The 27,653-nt window shown below is 36.8% G+C and overlaps 1 protein-coding gene across 10 annotated transcripts in view; it reads right to left on the bottom strand.

The window, feature by feature from the left end:
- The window catches only part of Luc7l2 (LUC7 like 2, pre-mRNA splicing factor), a 55,879-nt gene that overhangs the window by 1,308 nt on the left and 26,918 nt on the right, over positions 1-27,653 (bottom strand). For 5 of the 10 annotated variants that reach the window (XM_052173470.1, XM_052173472.1, XM_052173473.1 and 2 more), the window contains 7 exons: positions 24,887-24,985; positions 20,917-21,027; positions 19,282-19,425; positions 14,339-14,515; positions 13,703-13,794; positions 9,164-9,193; positions 4,134-4,325 (listed from right to left, as the gene is read on the bottom strand). In XM_052173470.1, the coding sequence (XP_052029430.1) occupies positions 4,134-4,325; positions 9,164-9,193; positions 13,703-13,794; positions 14,339-14,515; positions 19,282-19,425; positions 20,917-21,027; positions 24,887-24,985 (845 nt within the window). Of the gene's footprint in view, positions 1-669; positions 1,981-2,169; positions 4,326-9,163; positions 9,194-13,702; positions 13,795-14,338; positions 14,516-19,281; positions 19,426-20,916; positions 21,028-24,886; positions 24,986-27,653 lie in introns of those variants that run through there. The other 5 variants (XM_052173471.1, XM_052173479.1, XM_052173478.1 and 2 more) reach the window with 4 other exon arrangements.

Here is a 27,653-nt window from a genome sequence, read left to right as displayed (position 1 = left end):
GTAACTATATAGTTAAGGGTAAAAGAGCCTAAACTAAACAATGTATTCTTAGTATTTCAGAGATAATCATAAAGTTTCAATTAATAAAAAGGCATTTAGTATAAAAACAATATGGAAGTAATTGCTTTTAAAGTGAAAAGTATCAAGATTCCAAATTGGATGGAAACCAATCAATTTGTACAGCAATCATCTCTTTTGTGCTAAATGACAAACCATAAGGATTTGAAGTGTTGTAAATCACACACAAGCTCAGGGTGTGGGAGTCATTCTTTTCTATCAATTTGAAAAAAAATTTGCAGAACCATCCATAGCTTTCTGGCTTTACACGAACAGGCTTCAGTCACATTTGTCCTACAGGCAGTACGTTGCAAAGTAGGTAAGAGAACTATACTCAGTAATATGGCTTAAGTAGCCATTTGCTAATTTAAAAATCTGCTTCACTCTTCGAGTGAGTTAATTAAAACCAAAATGTAAGGTATGAAAAAATGATCATACTCTAATAAAATCCTAACTGCTCCTACTATCTTTTCCATTCTTACCCCATCTTCAAAGAAAGGTACATAAACACCCTTGTATCACAAGTGCAACCAGAAAAAAACAAAAACACAAACACACGTAGACTCTAACTATATTGGTTAGCATAGAATATATACTTTTCAACACCTAAAATGAATTAACAACAAATATTACATTTATTTAGTTCTTTACAGGTGATACAGAATGTTTACACATAGTTCATTTCAATCAAGGTTTAGAATTATGATCAGAGGCACTGCCAAGTCCTGCATAATACTTTTTTTTTTTAAAAGTTGGAGTTTAAACTTGGATCTCGAAATGCTATGTTTGCATGCTACTAACCCAGAAAAGAACACTTTCAGAAAAACATAAGGCAAGATAAAAAATACTACAATAACCAGTTTGAAAAATATAGATAAGGAGAGTATTGTAGTTTGGATATAAAAGAGTCCAAAAGCTCATGTACTGTTGCAGACTTGAAACTGGTGACGGTCCTACAGAAAAAGGTGGCGAGCTCATAAAGATGGTACAACCACTGAATTAATCCACTGCAAGCTCATAACACAGCCATTAGGACATGGTTTCTGGCAGGAGGAAACAGGTCAAGAGGGGTCTATTTTATTATAACTTGTACCTGGTCCCTGGTTCTCTATTTCCTCCACCATAAGATGAGTCACTTGACAGGCCCCATGCCATGGTGTTCTGGTTAGGCATGGGCCCAGAAGCAATTCCAAAGTGGCCATGAACTGAAATCTCATTTTTACTTATAAAAGTGTGAGCTAAAAGAAAGTCCTTCCTTCTCAAAAATTAATCTGTCATAATACAAAACTATGGCAACAGATTAAAATTTTAAAAGCTTGAAAAATCAACACCAATTTCAGCATTCTACTTGAAGTTATATAAGCCTTCTTTCCCTTTTGTTTTCTGAATCAAGTTGTCTCTCCTTAGCCCAGGCTGGCCCCAATTTGTGGCAAGCCTCAGCCCTACAAAGGTTATCATTTCAGGAGCTCCTTCTTAATAAGCATTTTACAAGACAAGAAAAAAAAAGCCACACGAGCCATCTTCAAAGCTTCTATTAATGATAGAAATGATCACTAAGAACAGTGACATTAGATGCTGGCAAGTCCCTGAGGTCAGTGATAACTGAAAAAGAACAAAGACATGAACTAATGTTTGTACAAGATTACAAATAGCCTCCTACGTTTGTTACATGTTACTAGTGAAAGCCTAATAAGCCAAATATTCCTATTACCTCTATTTAATGAAATATGGAAAAACAAATGGGGTGTAATTAAATTATTTGGCAAAGAATTCTGAACCCAAGAAGTCTTGACTATGAAGTCTGTACTATATGACAGAACACCCCGAAAAGCACAAAGTTGCTGAAGGTCTCACTGACCTGTGGGAACTGTTGCCAAGACAAGGTTCATATAGAAAACTCAGTTGTAGTAGCAGAGATAAATACTTCACAGAAAGGGCGAGAAAACAGCAAATTACCAAAACTTTTAATGGACTCTTTTACCATCAAAAACTAAACTCACATATATACCAATAATTTCACGTTATATATCTGAAATAACAAGGAGCAATCATTTGCTTTTTTGTTAAAAAACAATGATGTTTTAAAAGTAATTTGAATTCAAAGATATGAAATACTCTTGAGAAAAGCAAAATTTTTAATAGTTTTACAAAAATAATCCTCTTTTGAACATGCTAAATATGGTGGGAAGTTTTCCTATATAAATAAACTTCACAAGTTCAGGAAGCCTCAGGATGACACAATGATAGGACAAGACTCCCCACCCATCCCTCCCATCTCCATCACCAATAAAGACAAGTAAGACAAACATCAGAAAAATGACAGCTGGGCAGGTCAACACAAGAATCATCTAGATCCTTTATTATCTAAGCTGCCCAATTCTCAGATTTAGAATCATAAAGAACATTACAAAAAAAAATGTTTGTTTCTGGCCACTGCGCTGAGGACAAACCCAGTTTTGAAATGTAAGAAGCCTACAGATATTTTCCTACTTATTTAATTACAACCAGTTATGAAAGCCTGATCCATTATCTAAAACCATTTTAAAAAAAAATCTTTTTGAAAATTTTCCTCATCTAAATTTATGTCATTTACGCTATGATATTCAGTTTATCACTTTATAATCTGTGGCCAAGTATTCTCCCACACAGAAAACTCGAGAGTTAACATGAAAATGGTTGTTAATATACACTATTATTACTTTGCTATTTTTTTAACAAGCTAGCAGAGAGGAAAGTATCTAATTTGTAAAGCCAGGCAGGGTGTCATATGCCTATAATCCCAGCACTCAAGAGGAAGTTGAGGCTAAAGGATGAATATGAGGCCAATATGAGCTACTTAAGAGCTTGGCCTCCTGATCTCCCCTGCAAGCCCTCCCCGCAACACACACAACACACAACACACACACACACACACACCCTACCTAATTTAAGAAAATTAACTTTAAAGGCTACTTAGGCTGGGCGGTACACGCCTGTAATCCCAGCACTCTGGGAGGCAGAGGCAGGCGAATTTCTGAGTTCGAGGCCAGCCTGGTCTACAAAGTGAGTTCCAGGACAGCCAGGGCTACACAGAGAAACCCTGTCCCCCAAAAAAAACAAAAACAAAAACCAAAAAAAAAAAAAGGCTACTTAGAACATAGACAGAAATATACAAAATAAAATGTTGACTGAAAGCCTATTAAGAAACTCAGCTTGTGATTTCAGGAAAAGGTTAATTCAGTCTAAAACAAAAGATTTTGTCTGCTTACTGTGGGTTTAGTTTATGTGGAGTAAGCCACAGAAAAATTTAAGACTAGTAATTGGGACTCCAAGTTTCTCTCCTATATTTATCTAAAAATAGTTGTCAAGGAGGGGAAAAGTAATTTTAAGTATAATTTATACGCTATAGGATTATCATGTGACCTGAGTTTTGGGGACTTAACAGCTCCACTACATTCTAACCCTTTGTTAGCTCTCACTAGATAATCAGATCCAATGTCTGTTCTCATTGCATCTTCTGAAGCTTCCTGCTATAGTAAGGTGGTGTAGCTTTCTCCAAACTCAGAATCTTCCCATTACACTAAAGGTGAACATGAAAATGTATGATTTATACTGTAGATTAAACAACATAGTAGAATCTGTTTGCTCTTTAGAAGTGCACCAAAGTGTGGAAAACAGGCAAACAAAGCTAAACAATGCTTTTAATGAACAGACTTCTCAGAATCTCTATTTGTTAATACATATTGGAAAACAAACAAAAACCCCCATAACCCTCAAGAGTATTAGAACCTAAAATTATTTGCCTATAAAATAGTTTTTGTTTTTATCAGCACCCCTCCCGCCTCCCCAACATTCCAAGTAAAGAAAAGCAATAACCTCTGCACATACTGGCTTCAATTTCTTACTCTGGTTCACGCCATTATTAACTCTGCATGAACTACCCATACAATCAGAAAAAATTGTATACACCTACAATTGAGTACATATCAATATATCAGGTGCAGGTTTCAAACCAATAATCTAAGCATAAGTAACATAATAAACAAAAGGCTAAAACATAAAGGTAGCTCCGCATCCTCTCATCGGCACTTCAGTACCTCCTCTTGGATCGCTCTCTGCTCCTATCTCTTGAACTGTGCCGACTTCTCTGGTGGCTGCGGCTGCGGCTTCGGCTACTGGACCGGGACCTGTGGCGATGGCGTTTCTCACGAGACTTGGATCGAGTCCTCCTCTTGCGTTCTCGTGACATGGAGCGAGATCGGTGTCTGCGATGCTCTCTGGATCTAGATCTACAACAAAATAGTTTATTTCATTGTTAGTGCAACAAATCTCATTTACACTAGTCTTTTCTTTAAAAAAGTTTTTTTTTTAATTTTTTACTTTTAAAAAGTCTCTTTACGCACATGCACATCACAGAAAATAAGCATAATCAGAAGACAAACTTCTTGGAGTCTCCTTCCACAATGTGAATCCCAGAAATTGAACTCAGGTTATCAGGGCTTGGTGGCAGGTACTTTTAACCTGCTGAGCCATCTTGTCAATACTCAGAAGTTATTCTTCAGTAGCTATACTTGATGGTAATTCTATTCTAAATAAACTATATGTAGACTAGAAATAAAGCTAATGTTACTGGCTAGATACTAAGATATCAAAATAAAAACATGAGTATCAATTCTCAGAAGTCAACCAATAATGTATAAATTTATGTCAGTAAACTAGGGCTGTAGTTCAGTGGAAAAGAACTTGCTTATCATTCAAGGGGCTAATAGGTTCCACATCCACCAGCAGGAAAAAAAGAAAAACAGAAAGCTAAGTGGTTAAAAAGTGCATGTGGCACAATCTTGAGTACTACAGTACTACAGCACAGACTTGTAACGCCAGCTCTGAAGGCAGAGGACAGACAAGTGTAAGTTTAGACCATAGCCAAGGACAGACAAGTGTAAGTTTAGACCATAGCCAAGGAAACACAAAGGGGCCATAAAGGACAATACCAAAGCCCTTTTGTGCCTCCCCTCTTGGTTATGTGTATGCAAATACATATATACAAATACACAAGCAAAAGTAGAAATAGAAAAGAATTAGGGCAAATTGTGAAAGATTGACTTTGAGGCCAGCCAGGACATAGTGAGAACTGAGAACCTTTTTTGTTGTTTTGTTGTTTTTTGTTTTTTTGAGACAGGGTTTCTCTGTGTAGCCCTGGCTGTCCTGGAACTCACTCTGTAGTCCAGGCTGGCCTTGAACTCAAAAATCTGCCTACCTCTGCCTCTCAAGTGCTGGGATTAAAGGCGTGCACCACCACCGCCCAGTTTCGAGAACCTTTTAAGAAGCATTTATTTCTTACGTGTACACTGTCACTCTCTTTAGACATAACAGAAGAGGGCATCAGATCCCATTACAGATGGTTGTGAGTCACTATGCGGTTGTTGGGAATTGAACGCAGCACCTCTGGAAGAGCAAACAGTGCTCTAAACCACTGAGCTACCTCTCCAGCCCCCTTTTAAAAGTTTTATCACGAATATGAAAGAAAAATTAAGGCAACAATCAATATTATGATTTCATGCCAATTTTCAGTTCAGTTCAGTTTCCAACATGCACCTGAGGTAGCATGTAATTCCATCCATAATTCCAGGTCTGGGGAACCTAGCACACTTCCCTGGGTTTCCAAGGGCATTCGCTCTTCAGCCCCCAAATACACATGACATGTACTCACAAATAAAAATAAGTCATATTAAAAGAACGATAAAGAATTTTTTAAGGATAAACAATTTTTTCTGAATTATATTTTGACCACTAAAGTTCTTAATGCTAATGGTAAGCCAAAAATTATAGTGTAAACAAAAAAATCCAATAAAACAACAACAACAACAAAAATCAGGCGAGCATTTTATAAAAACATGAATGTTTGTGGTGGGGTGTTTGTATAATAAGGATGGAAATAGAATGAACAGAACACAAATATGTGAGGGGAAAACAAGAAGATAAATTTACTGTTTGGCTTAAAGTCACTTTAAAAGTGGCAGAAGTGATGATGTGGGTTATGTATGCTTCTGATCTCAGCATTTAGGAGATGAAGGCAGAAAGATAACTCATGGACAGCATGGGATACTATAGCTAGAACATGGCAAAAAAGGAAAAAAAAATACACTGCTTTAAGTTGGATTGTGTTGATAATTACTTCCAAAATTAAATGGATAAATACAAGGGTATATAAATTATACCTCTGAATAATATAAAATATTTCAAGCTACCATTAAAATGTAGTATTATCACATAATTTCAAAACAATTAATTAGGTGGTTCCAAAGATTATATTTGTTTGTAAATATTTTATTATGATTTTCTTTTTTTTGAAATTTTTTGAAATTTTTGAATTTAAATCTTTAAATTCAAGGCTAGCCTTGAACTCATAGATATGTGCAAGTCTCTCAAGTGCTGAGATTGGAGGCATGAACACCACATCTGGTTACAGAAGAACTTTCAAAAAAATACTTTTAGATTTCATTTTTATATCTATGAGCAATTTGCTTGAATGTAAGCCTATGAGCTCAGTGCATGCCTGGTACCACCGAGGTGGGAAAGGGGGACTGGATCCCCAAGTCCAATTACGGACTGCTATGAGCTGCCATGTGATTGCTGACAATGGAAACTGAGTCCTCTGCAACCAGTGCTCTCAAACACTGAGCCATCTCTGTAGACCGTATTGAAGGATTTTGAAAGCATTTAGCTCCCGTCTATACTATGGTCAAATAATTGTACATATTGTAGATTTCATGACTAACCACAATAGTTTCTTTGAATAAACAAAATTTCTCATGTAGTCAAAGGCAGCCCCAATCTTGCTCCGTGTAATTGTGGATGACCTTGAGCTCCCAGATCTATCTCTTCCATGAGCACTGGAATTACAGGCAAATACTGGGGCTATACTAAGGTTCTTGCTATGACACCTGGCTCTAAAGAACATATTTCTAGAAACAGAGAAAAGCTGTCTGTCCATTCATCTGTCCATTCATCCATCCATTTAATTTCACAGATTGTCTATTTACATATCTATCACAAGATTATCTAATCTAATCTAATCACAAAAGAAAGAACACCAGGAAAGATGGTATAGGTCTTAAATCCTGGCATTTGAGAGGCACAGGTAGGTAGATGGCTAAGAGTCTGAGACCAAGCCTGGCCGACATGGAAAACAGGCCAGACAGGAATCCATAGTAACACTGTCTCAAAAGTAAAATAGGGGCTAGAGAGATGGCTGCTCTAAGAAAAGCCAGGTTCAATTTCTAGCAATGACATAATGCTACAACCATCTATAACTACAGTTCCAAGGGATCTGGGCACAAGGCACAGATGCCATACAGATGAAGGCAAAGCACCCATACACTGATAAAATAATCCAAAGGAAAAAATTAATATAATTACATCCATTCAAAAGAAGTTTCACCAATGGTATTTTGTTTAACCACTCTTGAGCTAGTTAAGCTATTTCTAATACATAATCCAATACAACTTTTAAAAATGTCAAGATAATTATATGCAAAATATTTACTATGTATCTAATCCCTAGCACATTTTATTTACAAGAGAAAAAAGAATAGTAAAATCAAGTTCCTGCATTGTTGGGAGTTTATAATTCAGAAGCAAGTTTTTAGAGATCTACCTCTAGTAAAGAAATAAGTAAATGGAAAAACGGGTAGTAATAGTTTACACAGAACATGAAGAACAGGATTTTCTGACAGGATGCCACTGAAAAAGATAAGAAGCAACTCAGCCAGCATAGACAGGAGGATTCAGGTATAAAGTGCTGGAATGGGAGCAAATTCAACATGGTGAAGGAACAGAAGAAATTTATTTAGCTACAATCAAGTGAGTAAACAGGAACAACAGTGAAGACAAGCATGAAGATTAAAAACTTTATCATTCAAACCAGGAAGCTCTAAGTGGTGTATTATATAAAGTGAATGGAAATATTATTGTGTAACAACAAAATTATTTTATGGCACACTGGACCGCACTGTCACTACACTAAGAGTTATGATATCAGATGTAGTCATAGACAGCTGTAATCTCAGCATTAAAAAATATAGAGGAAGGAGAATGATGAACTCAAACAAGACCCTTCCTAGAAAATTAATAAACTAGTTATGTAGACATACTCCTGTAATCTTTCCTAACAGTCCAGAGGAAAGGCATAAAAGTTCTAGAAGACAAACTAGAGCCAAACAGGTCTAAACAGTTGGCTCAACAAGGCTTAAAAGGACAACCAAACAAATCCCATACAGCGACAGCAAAAACCCAAGCAGATAACTATTTGTATTTCCAACAGGTATGTTAGGAAATTGTTTCTTAAATGGACCATTCAAACTGAATTTTGTTTTTATTTAAAATTGCCTTTAAAAACTCCTGTCACTATGCAGTCACTGATAAGCAGATTATTAGCCCAGAAGTTCAGAATACCCAAGACACAATTCTCATATCAAATGATGCCCAAGAAGGAAGGAAGGAGAGGCCCCTGGTCCTGGAAAGGGTCGATGCAGCAGTGTAGGGGAGTATCAGGACAGGGAAGCGGGAGGGGGTGGATGGGGGAACAGAGCAAGGGAAGAGTGCTTATGGGACTTTCAGGGAGGGGGGATCCAGGAAAGGGGAAATCATTTCAAATGTAAATAAAGAATATATCTAATAAAAAGAAAAAGAAAAAACTGTCACATATTTACTGTATTTCTAAAAGATTTTTAGCAAAACAGAAGTAGTTTTTGCTTGCTCATTTAATATCAGAGTGGTATGTACAATTCTACTTTGATAAAACATAGAATATTTCTATGTTCTGAGCAGTTACTCTTCAATTGCAATGCTCACACCTGAACTACCAAGGAGTCAGTGGTAATTTTTTTGTTGTTTTGAGACAGGGCTCCTCTGTGTAACCCTGGCTATCCTGGAACTCGTTCTGTAGATCAGGCTGGCCTACAACTCAGTCAATTGCCTGCCCCTACCTCCTGAGTACACCACCACCACCTGGCTAAATCACTAGTAATTTATTAATTGTCTCTGGAGATTAAAGGATATATAATCTAAAAAACATACATTTGAAAAATATAACTTCACTACTGTATCCATCTGCTACAGTACCTACCTTTTTGGATTCTTGCTATGTGATCGGGACCTAAAAAAAGAATATCTACTTTTAGAAAAGTGACTAAAATTTTTTAAACTGGCACAATATGCTGCTAAATGACATTTTTCTTGAGTTCTTTTATGTCACTTCTATAAAAACAAGGCATGTACTTGAATAAGAGCCTCCCCCAACAAAACAACAACAAAACTCTATAGAATTCCCTGCCTTGTCATAGAAGTTCCTTCAACTAGGCACCTAGCTTAGAAAAGAATATACTTCTGTTGACTGAAACTGTGTGCTTATCCTAAAAACTTAATTCTCCAAAACCCACTTCCTAAACTAGAACAAAAACAGACTATTTTTTTCTATAGCTTTTATACTGAGAAAATTACAATATAAGAAAATTAGTATTTCCAATTGTGTGTACATGCATGTGATCTTGTGTGTGCATGACTTAAAAGGTTAGAAGCATTGAAACTAGAATCACAAAAAACTATTACCTGTCCAAAGGGGATGCTAGTAATTGGACTCAGGTCGTCTGGAAGTGCAGGTACATGTTCTCAATCATTAAAGCCATCTTTTCCAGGCCCAAAATGATTACATTCCTTCATATTTTTTTTTTAAATTTGTGCCTATATGGGTATATGTATGTTAACCATGTGCATGTGTGAGGTCAGAAGACACTGGCTCCCCAGAACTAGAGTTATGGATGGTTGTGAGCTACCACTTGGGTGCTACTCTTAAAACTATTGGGCCATTTCTCTAACCTCCAAATGATCCAGCCCCAGACTATATTCTTATATAGCACACGCTTCCCAATTCCCAGTACAATGTCAATACTCAATGAACAATTCCAATCCATGGTTAGTACAACACTGTAGGAGTTTATCATGCGGTAGGAATGTGTAATAATAGCAGGCAAGCACGTTTCAAAAGTATGCTATGGCTGTCTTACTATGGTTCTATTCATTCACTGTGCAACAAGGGAAAGTTATATATCCTACCTCAGTGTGCAATATCCTCCAAAAGTTCACATCCTGGTCCCAACTGGTATATCCAATCATCCAGAGCTAACTGGATCTTAAATATTCTTACCTAATGGATAAATAATCTACTGACAATTTTTTTTTAGATGTATGCATGTATATTGCAAGCTTGTAGATACTCATGGAGGCCAGAAGGTGTTAGATCCCATGGAACTGGGAGTTACAGGAAGCTGTGAACTGCTCAATGTGGCTGCTGGGAACTGAACTTAGGTCTCCTCAAAGAGCAGCAAATGTTTTTAACCATTTCTCCAGGCCCTACTGACAGATTCTTAATATGACGGTATTGTTGTTAGGTTACAGAAACCAGTGTGTGATCTAGTTCAAAGAAGTAGTTTCTTTGAAGAGTGGATATTATCCCTGAACCTGTCCTGAAAGCGTTTTATGCATGCCTATCTTGAAGTAAGCAGCTTTTCTCTACCATTGTCCATTATATCTTTCAGATACCATCACGTTCTGCCTCAAACACAAGCCCACAGCAATGTAGCCAGCAAATCAGGTGCTGTCTACAAATCAAAGTACATCTTCATTTTTTTAAAACTGTTTTCTCAAGTATTTTTAAATAGCAATGAAAACTTAAACCATAGATTAGATAAACTAAAGAATACTGCTTAAAACAGATCCTAGCGTATAAATGAGTAAGTGATGCACGTTTTTAATTGATTATTTAAGTAGCAGTTAGAAACCCAGCTTGTATAATCTTATACTATTTCATAACTTTATTTTATAAGCAGTTACAGTACTTCCTCAACTTCACAATCTCAGAGCATTTAGAAAATTGTTTTAACTTTTTTTTTTTTTTTAAAGATAGTCTTACACTGCAGGGCAGATTGGCTTTAAACTACTTAGGAGAACTCTCCTGAGTGCTAAGATTATAGATAAGAACAACCACTTTTTTTCACTTTTGGGAGAATGAGAACTCATTATGTAACTTACATACTACACAGAATTAGCTATTCTCAAAGCTGCAGGTCCTTTTACTTCAGTGTTTTATGCTAGGATTACAGGTATGAACCACCATGCCTAGCTAAACATTTCTCCAATAAGATTAGATTTTGTAATCAAAAGAAATTGAAGTCTTGAGAACCAAGACTAGTTTATGAGTCCACCAAGAAAACTAGGGTGAAGATGCTAACTTCAACTTTTAAGAACAGTGTTCTTGGGGCTCCCTGTCTGGGCCCATCGGTTGGCACTGCAATTCTCCTGGTCCTTCATCCCCAGATGAAGGGGATCCTATCCTTATTTTTAAAGAGTCAATTCCCTCCTGAGAACAGGGTCCAGGTCTACCCTGTCCAATACTGCATCCCAAGGGTCTGTAAGTTACCTGGTACACAATAGGAGAGCTATGAGTGCTGTCAGGGCTTACCTGCTTGGCACTGAGGGGAAAACTCAGGCCCAGTAATCCCAGTGCAGGGGAGTCAGAAAAAGGATTCTCACCATCTACAAATACTGCAGTCACCATCTACAAATACTGCAGTCTGACAAACAGTGTGAGGTAATTTAACTATCTCAGTCATACCTTAAACTGAGAATTACAACATTATTTAAAATGTTATCTATACTACATTTAGGCAGTTGTGTTGAAATATATAAGACCTTGATTTAACAAACAAACAAGCAAGTAATCTAGATGTGGTATGCAACTTTTAATCCTAGAGCTCAAGAGGCAGATGCAAGCATAACTCCTTGAGTTCAAGGCCAGTCTACTCTATATAGCTATAGGACAACCAAGGGTATAGAGAGAGAGACCTTGTCGCAACAACATTAGTGATATCAACAATAAATTTATAATTAATTGCAAAAATGAGTTCCAGAGAACAGACTGACTTAATATACACATATGCAAAAAGGGGCACAGACACATACCACACAAATAAATCAACAACAAAAAAACTGGAATGGTGGGGAAAACCTCAGCATATACTAACAAAGAGATAAGTTCTGAAGTAAAATTTGCTAAGTGGGAAACAGAGAGAGATAGGGAAGGACAAGACAGTGAGAGAGAGAGAGAGAGAGAGAGAGAGAGAGAGAAAGGACTTCTCAAAAGAGATAACAACATATCATTGTACAATTTTGCCCTTAAAGTGAAAAGGATTGCCAGATAAAAAAAAGGCACAAACACACAACCACACAAATTATGAAATGCAAAACAAAGTTCACCTAAACTGAGAGTAATGTGCTCAGAGCTTTTCAGTTAGCATGACTAAAAAGGGGTTTTAGTTATTTTTGAGACATATGATAACTCTAAGAGAATGTATTTAAATATCAAAGATGTAAAACAATCAGGGAACACAAAATCAAAAGCAGTAAATATCTTTGTGGCATGACTGTCTTCTATAAAGTTCTGAACAGGTGCTATAATGTTGTCCAATTTGTGTCATGTAATTTTAATTGCCAATGGGTGAAAATGACTTAGAAAGATATTTAAACATATTAAATACAAAGAATACTAAACTTAACAAAGTTAATGTAAGCACACGTGTACATAACCAAGCTATATCAAGTTAACGGTGCTGTACACCTTTAATCTCAGCACTCAGGAAGCAGAGGCTAGAGGATGTCTATAAGTTCAAGGCTAGCCTGGTCTACATGGTGAGTTCCAAGTCAGCTAGCTAGGACTATACAGAGAACCCCTGTCTCAAAAAAGTAACAAAAATCATGGCTCGTACAATTGAAAAAATAAATAGCTTAATATAAAAACAAAAACTCCCAAATCTTCCCTCAAATAGTATAAAGCAAACAGAGGATACAGTCCTTTGTACTGGAGTCCTTGCCTGACACACAACAAGAACTGGGCTCAATGTCTAAGAGCACCACCAAAAAGTAGAAAAGGCCATAATTTTGTGTTCTAAGGGCACAAATATAGCCTAATATGAATTTATCAATGGATAGTAAAAGGTCTTATACTGCAACTCATACAAGCTGAAGACATGAAACATCCTTTATTCAATCTTCCACAAATTTTGAAAGAAATCAGTTTAGTTGACTAAAATTTGTTAAAGGCTAAACATTTCTAGCATAAAAACCTAGGATTTCTTAATTTAAAAATCACTTGAAATTTAAAATTAAGAGATGCTAAACAGCCAGGCGGTGGTGGCGCACGCCTGGAATCCCAGCACTCTGAGAGGCAGAGGCAGGCGGATTTCTGAGTTCCAGGACAGCCTGGTCTACAGAGTGAGTTCCAGGACAGCCAGGGCTACACAGAGAAACCCTGGCTCAAAAAAAAAAAAAAAAAAAAAAAAGAGATGCTAAACATAAATAGATAAGGCTTGTTTACTCAGATTCCCAAATTCAAAAACTCCAAATGTCTAAACATTTCTGGTCTAAAGCAGTTTACATAAATACAAGCTGTATTATTTCTATTAAAATAGTCTTGCATAGTAAAATTTTTCAGGACAAAAGTTTGAAAATTTCTGTGTCCAGAATCAATTCAATGGCATCTCCCAAGTCCTATCTCATTCAGGCTGGAGTCTTAAGCTGCAAACACAAGCACTATTTCTGACTCAGTACATACCTCCTCAGTTTCTCCCGTTCTTCTCTCTCCCTCTCTTCTCTTCGTTTCAGACGTTCCTGGTTTCTCTTCTCCTGCTTCTCAGCCACAACTCTCTTTAAGGAAATAATTACAAAATCAGTTGTACATTTACAGAGCATATCCCTTAATTATCTTTACTCTAAACCATATCTGATTTCCCATACAGTACTATTATCATGAATATAATTTAAAACTTTGTCAGGTAGTACAATTATTGGCCTTCCAAGCTGGTCTTCTGGAATTGTGGAAAACATGCAAAAACCTCATGTTTCACCCTGATTTGTTTGGTTTACGAAGAGGAAAGGCAAGTATACCACTGAGCTCCAGTTCCTCCCACGTTATTCCTGAATGACATTTAATAACGTAATTAATAATAATGGTATTATATACTACATTGTCAATAGAGTATCAATACTGCCAAATCAAAATAAGCAGTACCATTCAAAACCTAACTAATTATAGTACAGGGAAGCTCAGACAATAGGACTATCAGAAGTTCAAAATCAGCCAGAGCTGCACAATGAACCTTTATCAATGAAACTAAAAGAAAACGGATACAGACAAAAAGAATCAGGTTACCCAAGATAAAGTGACCAGCATTAATTTGCAACAATGTACCTTTAATTCTTCCAGCTTCTCTCTTATTTCAATAAATCCCAGGTGCAATTTACCCCCAAAATGATCAGCAAGTCGTCTGTCGTTATCATGAAGACCTAAATATGCAGAACAGACTTCACAGACACGAAGTTTTTGCTGTTGAAAGCTGGAAGCTGGCATAGAATTCCGATAAACCTCCTAAACAAAAGCAAGAAGAACAATGTTCACACAAATATCCTTAAAACAATGTAAGAAAATGTACTATATTTAAATAAAATGTTTTATAGTAAATCCTTGAGGGGCAGCTCTGTTGGAGGTCAAGGCTTAAACTATCCTTTCCTCCCCACCTCCCTATGATGCCAAGACAACAGATAAAAGGTCATCTTCATCAGCATTCAGATGACTTGTACTCATACATTTCATTTACATGGTATTCTTAATACACATTAGTAAATTTGCCAATCCACTATCCTCTTTTCCTTTACTAACACAATCCTGGGATTTTATTTTTGTTTGAAGCAGTTAATAATATAATTTACAAACCTCTATGTAGCTTTGGCTAGGATAATATAGACAAAAAGAACTGGATAGAATCTACTGTAAATGCCATGAAAATAATACTCAAATAGCTTGAAGTCAGGATGGAATTGACAAAGCAAAAAATAACAGCATAATCTTTGGTTTCATAAAGGTTTTCATGACTATACTGATGTAAACAGTGAATAAAGGAAAAAATTCCCTTTATGTCAATGTAAATTTTTAAGGGGATTTTTATGAGTAGGTTTGATTGTATGTGAGTACCCATGAAGGCCAGGTGTCAGATCCCATGGAACTGAGTTACCAATGGTTGAAAATCACATTACATATGACTGAATACAATCTATGTGTAGCATGGGAATAAGGGGGCGGTCTCTATGTGAGCATGGAACTACTTGTGCACATGCACATGTACATGTATGTTGAGGCTGAAAGTTAAACAGTCTTCTATCACTCTCTACATTATTTTTATAAAATATTTAATTTTTATGGATACATGTGGCCTGAGTACATGTATATACATCATATAAATGGAGGAAACCATTGAAGTCACCAGGGATATCTGATCCCCTAAAACTAAAGTTACAAACAGCTCTGAGTTGACACGTGGATGTTGGGACCCAAACCAGAGTCAATAAGCAGAGTTAATAAGCAGTAAATGTTCATAACTGTGAAGCCATTTCTCCACACCCCTTTCACCTTTATGACACAGCATCTCTCACTGAAGCTGGAACTCAACCTAGAGCTCAGACTGGCTGGACTGACTAGACAGCAAGCTCTAAGAATGGAGGTGAATTTCTCTGTAAAGCACACACCCTCCTTTTAAATTTAAGATGTATACATGGTCCTGGGCTCAGGGCATCACAAGAATTTTACAACTAAACGATATCCACAAAAAAAAACAAAACAATTAAAGATATTTTAATATATACTTTATGCATAAAGAGAAAAAGAGGTGCTTAGAAAGACACAATACAGGAGTATGGGTATGGGAGTCCTAAAAGGATTACAGTTTACTAGAGGACATTTTTAAAAAGTATATTTTAAGCATGAGAATTAAAATAATGACACTTAGGAAAGGAACAATATATAATCAAGTGTGGGTTCTGGCTTTTCCAGAGAACCATACTTCACTGTCTTCACAATCAAACCACAGGATTTTGAAAAGTTTTGTAACTATTATCTTCAAAGTATTACTAAAAAAACCTAAATTGTCTAAGGGATACCTGACATGTTTACAACTGTTAAGATCACAGAAACAACAGAATGTTAGACATATTTAGAGACAAACTGTAAAATGTGCTATCCTCAGTGAAAATCAACTATCAGTAACACAACATCAAAGTTAAGGTTTTAAACCACTGTATAAAGTTCTGAGTTCACTATATATAAAGCCTGTGCTGTTCTAATTGTCCCTGTGTTTTAAGACAGTCTCACTATGTTTGTGTGCATATTGTGAACTAAAATCATGAGAAGGGATCATAGAAGGCAACACATACAACAGTAACAACAAATGTATGTGTGCACACACACACACACATTTTTTGTTGTTTTTTGGTTGTTGTTTTTGAGACAAGGCTCTCTGTGCAGCCTTGGCTATCTTGGAACTCACTCTGTAGACCAGGTTGGCTTCCAACTCAGAAGTTTGTCTGCCTATTCCTCCCAGGTGCTGGATTTCAAGGCATGTGCCATCACCACCAATCAAAAATCTAATTTTTAGAAAGGTCTAAAATCAATCCAAGCAGCTATTTCACAAAAGGAAAATACAAGTAAATTATAGAACAAAGAGAAAAAAAATGTGAACAGAGACCAAAGATGACAAGGGAAAAATAAAGTCAAAAGATCCATTCTCTGAAGAGGAAAATAAAGCTGGTAAGCATCCACCTAGTCCATCAACAGAGAGGGCTGCAAGTGCAGGTCAGAGGTAGAGTATCTATCAACATGGCTAAAAGAAGAAGGGAAGGGGAAGTTCCCAAATGAGAACAAACTTTAACAAGAAGCAAAAGAGCTGGAGCGATGACTCAGCAATTAAGGGCACTGGCTGCTCTTCCAGAGGACCCAGCTTCAAATCCCAACAGCCACAATTGTCTATATATAACTCCAATATCTGACACTCGCACATAGACATACATGAAGGAAGAACATGAATAATATATTCTTTAAAAAGTTCCGGAATAATTTTATGTTAACAAGTAAAACAGAAATTCCAAGAGATAAAACTTCCAAAATGATTTAAAAACTTAAAAATAAAATTGAATTCTGCATAATTATTTGAGAATGTGTTTGTTAGGCTATTCATTTTCAGACATTTTTTCACTCTGTAGCCCAGGTTAGCGATGAGCTTTAAAAAAAAAAAAAAAAGTGTCATCCCAACTCAGCTTTCTGAGTGCTGTGACTCCAAGAATGAGCTACCTGCGCCTGGTCAGAATTACCATAAAGCAAAAACGAGAAAAAAAAAAAAGCTTCATTCTTTAATGGCTTCTGGTACAGTCTAACAAGCAATTGAGAAAAAATATTCAGTATATTGTATCATTTTTAGAAGCAATAGAATATTTACAAGCTAGTTTTATAAACTGCACTATACTGATACCTAGCCAAAACCAAGTTTTGGACAAGTCAGAATGGGTGAGAGAAAAGAATACTGATGTTTGGGAGACCAAGGCAGGGAGATCTCAAGCTCAAGGCAAGACTGAGAAACTTAAGGCCCTGTTCCACCTCAAAAGGAAACTTAGGATGATGGAGATAAAGCCTGGTAGTGGAAGCGCATGCCTTAAACCCCAGAACTTAGGAGGAACGAGTAGACAAATCTCTGAGTGTGAGACCAGCCTACAGAGTTCCAATACAACCAGACCAGGGATGCGCAGTAAAACCCTGTCTCAAACTTCCCCTGACCAAGAAAAGATGGGCGGGGGAGGGGGTAAAGTTTTGCCTGCTTGTAAGAAGCCCCAGGTTTAATCTCAAGGAAAAGGACTTTCATAAAAAATAGCTAATATGCATTTTTTCTCAAATTAATACTTTCTAATGCCTTAGGATCATGACTGTGATGTAGGTATTATATGTGTTATAAAGAGCACTGACAAACTTTTCCTTTTATCCTGCCTCACTTCAATTTTCCCTTCCTGTACTGAACACCAACATTAGATATACAAATATGCTAAAGAAGGTACTAAAATTGCTTCCTTCTGATCTGCATTTCCATACTAGTATGAAGAACAGAAAAAGAGAAATACTAGAGCAGAACAGAGGAGAACATAGAATACCCTCCAAGGAGGTTTGAATGATGAGGCTTCATTTTCTTTATTTCAAGACAGGGCCTCAACACATCTGATGCTCTTGCTCAGCTTTCCACCTGCTGGCATTAGAGCTATGAGCTACTTTGTCTACCAATCTGTACTTTTAAAAACCAAAATATTTTAAATTCAAGATCTAAGATTTTAAAGAAATATTTAGGTTTCTTTTGTTTTGAAGTGAAACCAAGACCACAGCAACTCTTGTAAAGGGAAAATTAATTGGGGCTCCCTTATAGTTCACTATCGTCATATGAGACCACCCTACAGAATCCCAGTAGGATCAGACCAGGGGCGCACAAAGACGAGGTGGCTGAGAGGTATCTGGATACCCAGGCAGCAGAAGAGCAAGTAAGCCAACCACCTGGGCATGACTTGAGCATCTGAGACGTCAAAGCCCAGCCACAGTGACACAAGTCTTCAAACACAACCACATCTACTCCAACAAGGCCACACACCTCCTAAGAAGCACACCTAGGAGCCTATGGGGGCCCTTATCTTTTAAACCACCACAAGGAGGTATACCAATGAAAACAATTTGTTTACATGATATAAGATTATTGACCTGTGCCATAAAACAGCATATTGCACTGCTACAGTAAATAAAATCACTGTGGAAAGGAGTAGGTAGCACAGTGTATACAGGTGTGTTTCTTTTATGTGGGTAACTAGTTTAATTATACTTATGAGTTATATAACAATGCTTCCAACTGTCCAAAAAGTACTTTCAGACAGACCCCAACAAGATAACAGCAACTGCTTAAGTATTTCTAAAGTGATTTTATTTCCTTTAATAACATTTTTAATAACTGAGTGAAACATATATTCTCTAAGAAGTATAGACACTAACTTTTTACCATTATTAAGAATTTACCTCTTGGCTGGGTGGTGGTGGTGCACACTTTTGATCCCAGCACTTGGGAGGCAGAGGCAGGCAGATTTCTGTGTTTGAGGCCAACCTGGTCTACAGAGTGAGTTCCAGGACAGCAGGGACTAACTACACAGAGAAACCCTGTCTCGAAAAACCAAAAAAAAAAAAAAAAAAAAAAAAAAGAATTTACCTCTTTCCAAGATAATTGGGTCTCACAAGACCTTATTCTCAAAATGAAGTAAAATGAAAAAAGAAAAAAGAAATTTTACCTCTGCTTCTCTTTTCTTTGCCCGTGCTTTCTCGACTTCATCCATGACTTTCTGAGATTCTTCCACATTTCCTTCAGCTCCTAGTTGTTCCACTTTTGCCAACAACTTGCCTATTTCCTCATTTAACTCATGAACACGCTCTGCCTAGAAAAACAGAACATCATGAATGAAAAATAGGATGAGGACTGGAGAGATGGCTCAGTGGTTAAGATTACAGGCTGCTCTTCTAGAGACTCTGGTTTCAATTCCTAGCACCCACACTACAGCTAATAACTATCTGTAATTCTAGTTCCAGAAGAGCCAAAGCCACAGAAGGCAAAACATACATACACATAAAACAGTAAAATTAAAAAAAAAAAAAAGCAAAAGGAACATACACAAGGTTATTTCAGAAACTCATAAAAGATCCATTTATGAAGCAAGGCAAGACTCTTGCTGTACACCAAGAAGGACTCCATCCCCAATCCGCCTTCCCAAGCCTACCAAACACAATTTTAAAATCACCACACTTGGAAATTAAAGTTTTAAATTAATGGAAATATCCAATTTTCTTAAAACTAATAAGGTTTTTTTCCTCAAGTATTTTTACATATTTGTTTGTATTTATTTTCTGTATGAGTACTCTGCTGCATGCATACCTGCATACCAGAAGAGGGCATCAGATCCCTTTAAAATGGTAGTGAACTGAACTCAGGTCCTCTTGAAGAGCAGCAGCCATCTCTCCAGTCCCCAGAAATACCAATCTTAAACTAGTGTGCCAATAATAGTTACTTCTTAAAGTATCCCCTATCTAACACACTTTTATCCTCAAACATCATGGCATGTACATGGCTTAAGGCACGCATGTGCTGTACAAACATACATGAAAGTAAAACAGCCATGCACATAAAAATAAGTCTTGCTGGGCATCAGTGGCATATGCCTTTAATTCCAGCACTTGGGAGGTAGAGGCAGGTGGATCACTGTGAATTCAAGGCTAGCCTGGTTTACGCACTGTGTTCCAGGGACAGTCAAAGCTAGAGATCCTGCCTCAAAAAACCAAAAGGAGGAAAACAAAAGGCTTAGAATTCTTTTTTAAAATGATAGACCTACACATGTATACAAATGAATAAATTATATACATGATTGACAAATTCTCAGTAAATATAATTATCAATCTTACTTTGTTATATTCTTGTTACATTAGTTATTAACATTTGAATAGGTAAAAATAATTCTATAGATTACTTATCAATAATCAAAAAGTTGGACTGAGCCTGGCATAGAGCCACATTCCTTTACTGATCTTAGCACTCAGAGGCAAAAGCAGGTAGATTTCTCTGAGTTCAAGACCAGCCTGGTCTATAAAGTATGTTCTAAGCCAGCCAGCGTTACACACAGTGAAACCCTGTCTTAAAAACAACAAAAAGAAAAAGAAGACAGAGTGAATAAAATAAGTTAAAAGTATACTTTACAACACTTGGAGGCAGAGGCAGAAGGAGGCAGATCTCTTCTTGTGAGTCTGACTCCAGCATGGTCTACAAAGTGAATACTAGATAAGCCAGGGATACAAAAAATAAGTACCCTATCTCAGACAATAACAATAAAACCAAAGAAAACAAAAAGCCTAAAGGTAAGAACTAATGAAATTCTTACCTTTGCAGCCACTTCAGCACTTATCTCTTCTTGAGTTTCTGCTAATCTTTTCTTAGATACTTCTGTTCTTCTATCACAATCTGCAATGAATGACTGCAGATGATCCATGGCCTAAAAAATTTTATATCAAACAATTACTGCCACAAATCAATGTTATCCTGAACAATCTTTACCAAACAATATATTTTGAGTAGTGGAAGAAGATCTAAGTAAAGAAATGCTTTCCTGGAGCCAGGCAGTGGTGGCGCGCTTCTGTAATCCCAGCACTTGGGAGGCAAAGGCAGGTAGATTTCTGAGTTTGAGGCCAGCCTGGTCTACAGAGTGAGTTCCAGGACAGTCAGGGCTACACAGAGAAACCCTGTCTCGAACCACCCCCCCCCCCAAAAAAAAGAAATGCTTTCCTATGACACAGGAAACCCTGAGATCAATTTCCAACATTCCTCTGTAGCCTCCTCTAAAACACGAAAATCAGGGCTGAGTACAGTTAGTGACAGAGCATGTATGAGGCTCTGGGTTTCAAGTAATGTTCAGGAAAAGAACAAACCAAACAAAAAAAATACTCTCCAAACCATCAAAGCAGTAATAAAGATAGTTTCATTATTATGGTTATCATAGAAAAAAAACAAAAGCCAAACAGTAACAATTTAAAAAAGTACAGGCCTGTGATCTTAGCACTTTGGAGGCTGAAAAGGGATGGCAAACTGGAGTGCAGCTTGATGACAGCATGTGTCAAGTCAACCAAAACAATACAACTAAGAAAATGTTTCAACCAGGACAAGAGGACTTGATTGCTACTAAGCCTAAAGAATTAGTTCCATCTCCAGGATACCCAGAAAGAAACAATTCCTGCAAGCTAATCTTTGACCATAGACAGACACACAGATACACGCAACATGAAAGACCACTATAAAGCCAGGCGGTGGTGGTGCACGCCTGTAATCCCAGAACTCTGGGAGGCAGAGGCAGGCGGATTTCTGAGTTCGAGGCCAGCCTGGTCTACAGAGTGAGTTCCAGGACAGCCAGGGCTATACAAAGAAACCCTGTCTCAAAAAAAACCAAATCCAAAAAACCAAAAAAAAAAAAAAAAAAGAAAGAAAGAAAGAAAGACAGACCACTATAATGTCAACAAGATTTATTTCTGAATATTTAGGTAACTTTGTATCCTGTGGTTTTCAAATTATTACAATAAAGAGGAAATATGACATTAACAAATTTTACAATGCCAAAGTCAGAAAAAAAAAGCAAAAAAAAAAAAGAGGTATATTTGATTTTATAATTAAATAATAGTTTATTTAAAAGTAAATAGGGCACGCCCGGAATCCCAGCACTTGGGAGGCAGAGACAGGTGGATTTCTGAGTTCAGGCCAGACTGGTCTATAGAATGAGTGAGTTCAAGGACAGCCAGGGCTACACAGAGAAACCCTGTCTCGGAAAAAATAAAAATAAAAGTAAATGTTAAAGCTAGGCATGATGGCACACACCTTTAATCTCAGCTCTTCAGAGGCAAAGGCAGACAGATCTCTGAGTTCAGGGCCAAGCTAGTCTACATAGCTAATTCCAGGACGGCCAGAGCTACACAGAGAAATTCATGTTCCAAAAATCAGAAGGGGAAAAAAAGGAAATTTAAAAATAAAAGTCCAACTGTAGTGGTTTGAATGAGATATTCACCATATAGTCAAGTACGTGACGACTTGGTTTACAGTTGATAGCCTTCTTTAGATTTAAGAGGTGAGGTGTGCCCTTAATGAAAGAAGCACACCACTAGCTCAGGCTTTGAGATTTCAAAAGCCATTGCCAGTTTGTTCTCTTGCTTGCTGCCAGGACTCCCTACCATTGAACAGACTATTATTCCTCTGGAAGTTTACATCTAAATAAGTTATTTTAGTCCTGATGATTTTAATCATAGTAATAGCAAAGTGACTAATGTGTACAGCAGCTAAAAATAGAAATTATACACATACTGAACTTAAAAAAATAAGACAAGAATTTCCACAAAGTTAAATCACAATACAAATCTACTTTGATTTTCATATATAAAGTCAAAGATAGCATCCTAATTGTTTCTACAAAGTAGCCATTTTGGCTGCCAATTTTTTTTTTATAGCAGAATAAATCCAAGATGTATAAAGGATTTAAAACAAGTCCCTCACAGGGCTGGAAATGCAGCTCAGCACTTGCTTTTCTTATCAAACAACTGTGTTTGGCTCGCAACATCCACATGCAGCAGCTCACAACCGTCTGTAACTACCAGGGTGTCTCATGCGCCATGGATACCAGATATGTACCTGGTGAACATATAGTCAAAGACACATACGCAAGTGCAAAACATTCAAACAGACACACATACCCCCCAAAAAATATCTAAAAACTGAAAATAAAAACATAGTTATAAGTCAACTCATGTTTAGCAAAGTTGGAAAACACATGCATTATATATAATCATAAATAAAATCAGCATATTCACTTACACACATAAAAATGCAAATTAAAACCCTTACACTCATATTCTCCTGTTTGTCAGTAGTGCCTAAAAAAGTCTTAACACTGTGCAGCACATGGGAAAAAAATCCTTGTAACTAATGCCCAGGCAATATTAAATGTATTTTTATAGATTGTTTTCATTTCCATTAACAAAAGTTTTTAAGATGTTCAAAGAAGACAGGAGGACCTATTTATTGCTAGCTTCAACTGATTAAAAATACCTAACTTTACTGATAAAGAGCAGAAGATTTTTATTGACCATTACGTATTATATACATGTATTTCAAAAAAATATAAAAAGGTTAAGATATATTCTATAAACCATATTGTATAATTTAATTTCTCTATGTTTAAGATATTTATTTCATATATATAAATGCTTTGCCTGCACGTATCTATGTGTATGCAGTGTCTACAGACATCACAAAAGGGCATCAGATCTCCTAGAACAGAAATTATGCTTGTGAGCCAAAATATGAGTGCCCTTAACCACTGTCTCTTCAGCCCCATGCTTCTCTATCTTTATACAAGAAATCTTTCTTCCTTTTCCTACTCCTCGTCCTTTCTTTTTTCTTTTTTTTTTTTGCCCCCCTTTTGGTTTGGTTTTTTGTGTTTGCTTTGAGAGAGGGTTTCTTTGTGTAGCCTTGGTTATCTGGACCTCAGGGCTTTGTAGACAGCTGGCCTTGAACCAAAGATTTGTCTGCCTCTGTCTTCACCATGCTAGGGTTAAAGGTGTGCCCCACAACCACACAGAAAGAAAATGTCTTCTATAAAAAGAATGATATTAAGTTACTTTGTAACTCTTGGATACCTAAACAGTATTTTCTTTTTTTTTTATTTTATTATTTTACATTAAAAGCATGGTACCAAGCTGGGAGGTGGGGGCTCGGGGGTGCTGAAGCATACCTTTTAATCCCAGAACTTGGGAGGCAGAGGCAAGTGGATCTCTAAATGCAAAGCCAGCCTGGTCTACGGAGCTAGTTCCAGGACAATCAGAGTTTTAAAATCTAGTCTTGAAAAGCCATTGGGGGGGGGGGGGGCAGTCCTTGGGAGAGAGGCAGGTGGATCTACAAGACCAGCCTTCTACAGAGGACCTCCGGGACAACCAGAGCTGCATAAGACCTAGGATGGAAGGAGTGTGTGAGTGTGTGTGTGTGTGTGTTGGTTCAGAGGCTACAGGATAGTTTAGAGATAAGTGCTTGCTACTATGAGTTAAGACTTGTATACATTCTCATATTCAATCTCATATATTGAAAATTGGGAGTTAAGGATAGATCAGTGATAAAGTACTTGTCTACTCTGTATAAGGCCTTAGGTTTCATCTCAGCACTACACACCGGAGTAGTGTGGGTGTGTATTATCTACTTATTAACCTTTGCACAATCACAAAGATAAGTTCCTAAGTATTTCCTACTAAGAGGAACATGAGGTTCATGTTCAAAATATTTTACTACAAGAGTCAATGTAACATGAAAGTAAAACCACATACATCAAGTTCAAAGAAAAAGTCTTGTTCTTTGGATGCAATTTCATAATCTGCTCTTAAAGCCAAGTCATGGACTTTCAAGCATTCTCCAAGATCCATTCTCTAGGAAAGAAAATAAAGACAATATATTAGAAACATGCATTTTAAAATTCATCACTATCACAGTTCTCTTCAGAATATATACTAAGGTATACAGTGAGTACACTTCTTCATTTAATGGACCTCCAAAATATAAAATTTCAGACAATTAGAGCTGAGGAGGTAAATGGGTTGCTGAGTTCTTATCTGGCATACAGAAAAGTCCTGGGTTCAATCCCAAGCTCTCCATAAACTCAATGTGGTGGTACAAACCTATACTATCAGCACTGGGTAGATAGAAGTAGAGGATTGGAAATTCAAGGCCAGATATATAACAAGTTAAAGATCAGCCTGAGCTCATGAGGAAATCTCAGAGGAAAAATACAAACCTAAAAAATAAATAAATAAATAAATAAATAAATAAATAAATAAATAAATAAATAAAAGAAGAAGAAAAAAAAAGAAACGGAGGGGGATGATTCTTAATAATACTACAAAAGGAATTACAGTCTTTTTGGAATGAGGAGGCTTTTCTGGTTTTATTACATTTTATTTTATTTGTTCACATGCATGGACACTTGCCATGGTGTAAATGTGGAGGACAGAGACCAACATGTAGAAATTGGTTCTCTCCTACCAATCCTAAGGATTTGAACTAAGGTTGTCACTGAGACATCTTATCAGCCCAGAAAAATATTTCTCATGAGGATGCATTTAAAATGAATCTAAAGAGTGGTAAACAATGCAGGTATGGCAGCTAATATCTGTAACCCTAGCATCTCAAGAATCTCAGGCTGCGCTGCAGAGATGATGCAGTGGGGCTAAGAACACCGGTTGCTCTTTCACAGAACTTGGTTCCATTCGATTGGTTTGAACCTCCATGGCAACAATGATCTGCAACTACAGTTGCAGGAGGTGTTATGTTCTCTTCTTGCCATGACACCCTCATCCAGCACCAGGCACAGATGTGGTACACAGATATACATGCAGATAATCTTAAAAAAAGTCTCAGGTGAAAGAATCTCATGGCAGAGAGATAAACAGGACAAATTCTGTTATCAAATAAGAAGGGAGGAAAGAGGCAGGGGTGGAGGAAGCAGAATTGTAGTAGTATTACAAATACATTTAGTGAAACATTCCTGCAATCATAGTATTTGAAACATTGAGACTTGAAAATTGCAGGTTAGGGGCCAGTAATCAGTGTCTCCTTCCTACCTCCAAAGAAACACAAAAACCAGCTAACAAATTTCTACAGGGAACAGTATTAGAGTACCTTCTACAGCAATCTGAGCTTACTTGTATATCTAGAAGCTAAAATGACTCAGCCAACCTTGGATTTTTTGGCCAATAACCTACATATGTATGAAACAAAATATATGAACAATCATCTTGTATAGTACCCCAAGCTAAAGATAGAACATTTACTAGATGAAGATTTAAATAATCATACCATACACTTGCAAAAATTTACAAGTAGTTAGGCATGAACAAAGAATTACAGAAATTCTAAAACTAGTCAAGGTTTGGTGTGGTGGTATGAGCCATTAACTCCTGGGCTTAGAAGGCAGAGGAAGCACTTTGTGCATTCAAAGCAGATCTACATGTGATACCTGTAAACCTAGCACTTAGGAACCTGAGGTAGAATAATCTCCAGTTGGGTTTCTTAGACTACATAACAAAACACTGCCTCAAAAAATTAAGGCACTATCATCAGGAAGAGTTTCTTTAAAAATTAATAATTTACTTCATTAAATTTTCCACAAGTTTATTTCAGATATTGTAACTAACAGACATCCAAGTTAAAAGAGGCAACAAATCAGCTCCACATTTAAGTTCACCATTTCAAATCTGTTTCTCCAAAATATCTTGACAATTATTTCTTTCTTTCTTTCTTTTTTTTTTTTTTTTTTGGTTTTTTGGATTTGGTTTTTTTTCGAGACAGGGGTTCTCTGTGTAGCCCTGGCTGTCCTGGAACTCACTCTGTAGACCAGGCTGGCCTCGAACTCAGAGATCCACCTGCCTCTGCCTCCCAGAGTGCTGGGATTACAGGCGTGAGCCACCACCGCCCGGCTTAACCAATTACTTCTAATCCTAATAATTCCTCTTTAAAACTCCTCAATAGTCTACATTTTTTCCTGTTTAACAAAGTAGATTCTAATAAGTGCTTTAATTTTTTTTAATTTCTGAAAGTTGATGTTATCATTCCAAATGGACTCTAAGCTTCTAAGAAAAATGGTCACTTTCTGTTTTTCTCTCTACAAACCATGTTTTGCACTATCCATGTTTCCCAAATCACTACTATTAAATACATTTGGATTGAATAAGCAATTCTAAGAATTTGAGCAATAATACCTATACAAAGGTATATCAATATAAGCTTTTAAGACTATTTTCTGACTTAGAAAATAGAAATATTTTAAGAGCCTCACTACCAGAGTTTGATGGAACATAAAACCATTAAAACCATGATCTGAGGCTAGAAAGGTGGTTCAAGGGTTAAAAGAACTAGTAGCTTTACCAGGACCAAAGTTCAATTCCTAGGACCTACATGGGGGCTTACAACAGCCTGTAACTCTAATTCTAGGGCATCCCAATGCCATCTTCTAGCCTTGAACGGCACCAGACACATGTGGTAAACACAGGTATATAGGTAAAACACCCATGTATGTATGTATGTATATATGTATGTATG

Source organism: Apodemus sylvaticus, chromosome 2 (assembly GCF_947179515.1).
Source record: "Apodemus sylvaticus chromosome 2, mApoSyl1.1, whole genome shotgun sequence".
Lineage (NCBI taxonomy): Eukaryota > Metazoa > Chordata > Mammalia > Rodentia > Muridae > Apodemus > Apodemus sylvaticus.
The sequence above is the reverse complement of the archived record's forward strand: the minus strand, read 5'-3'. Positions and strand labels throughout refer to the sequence as shown.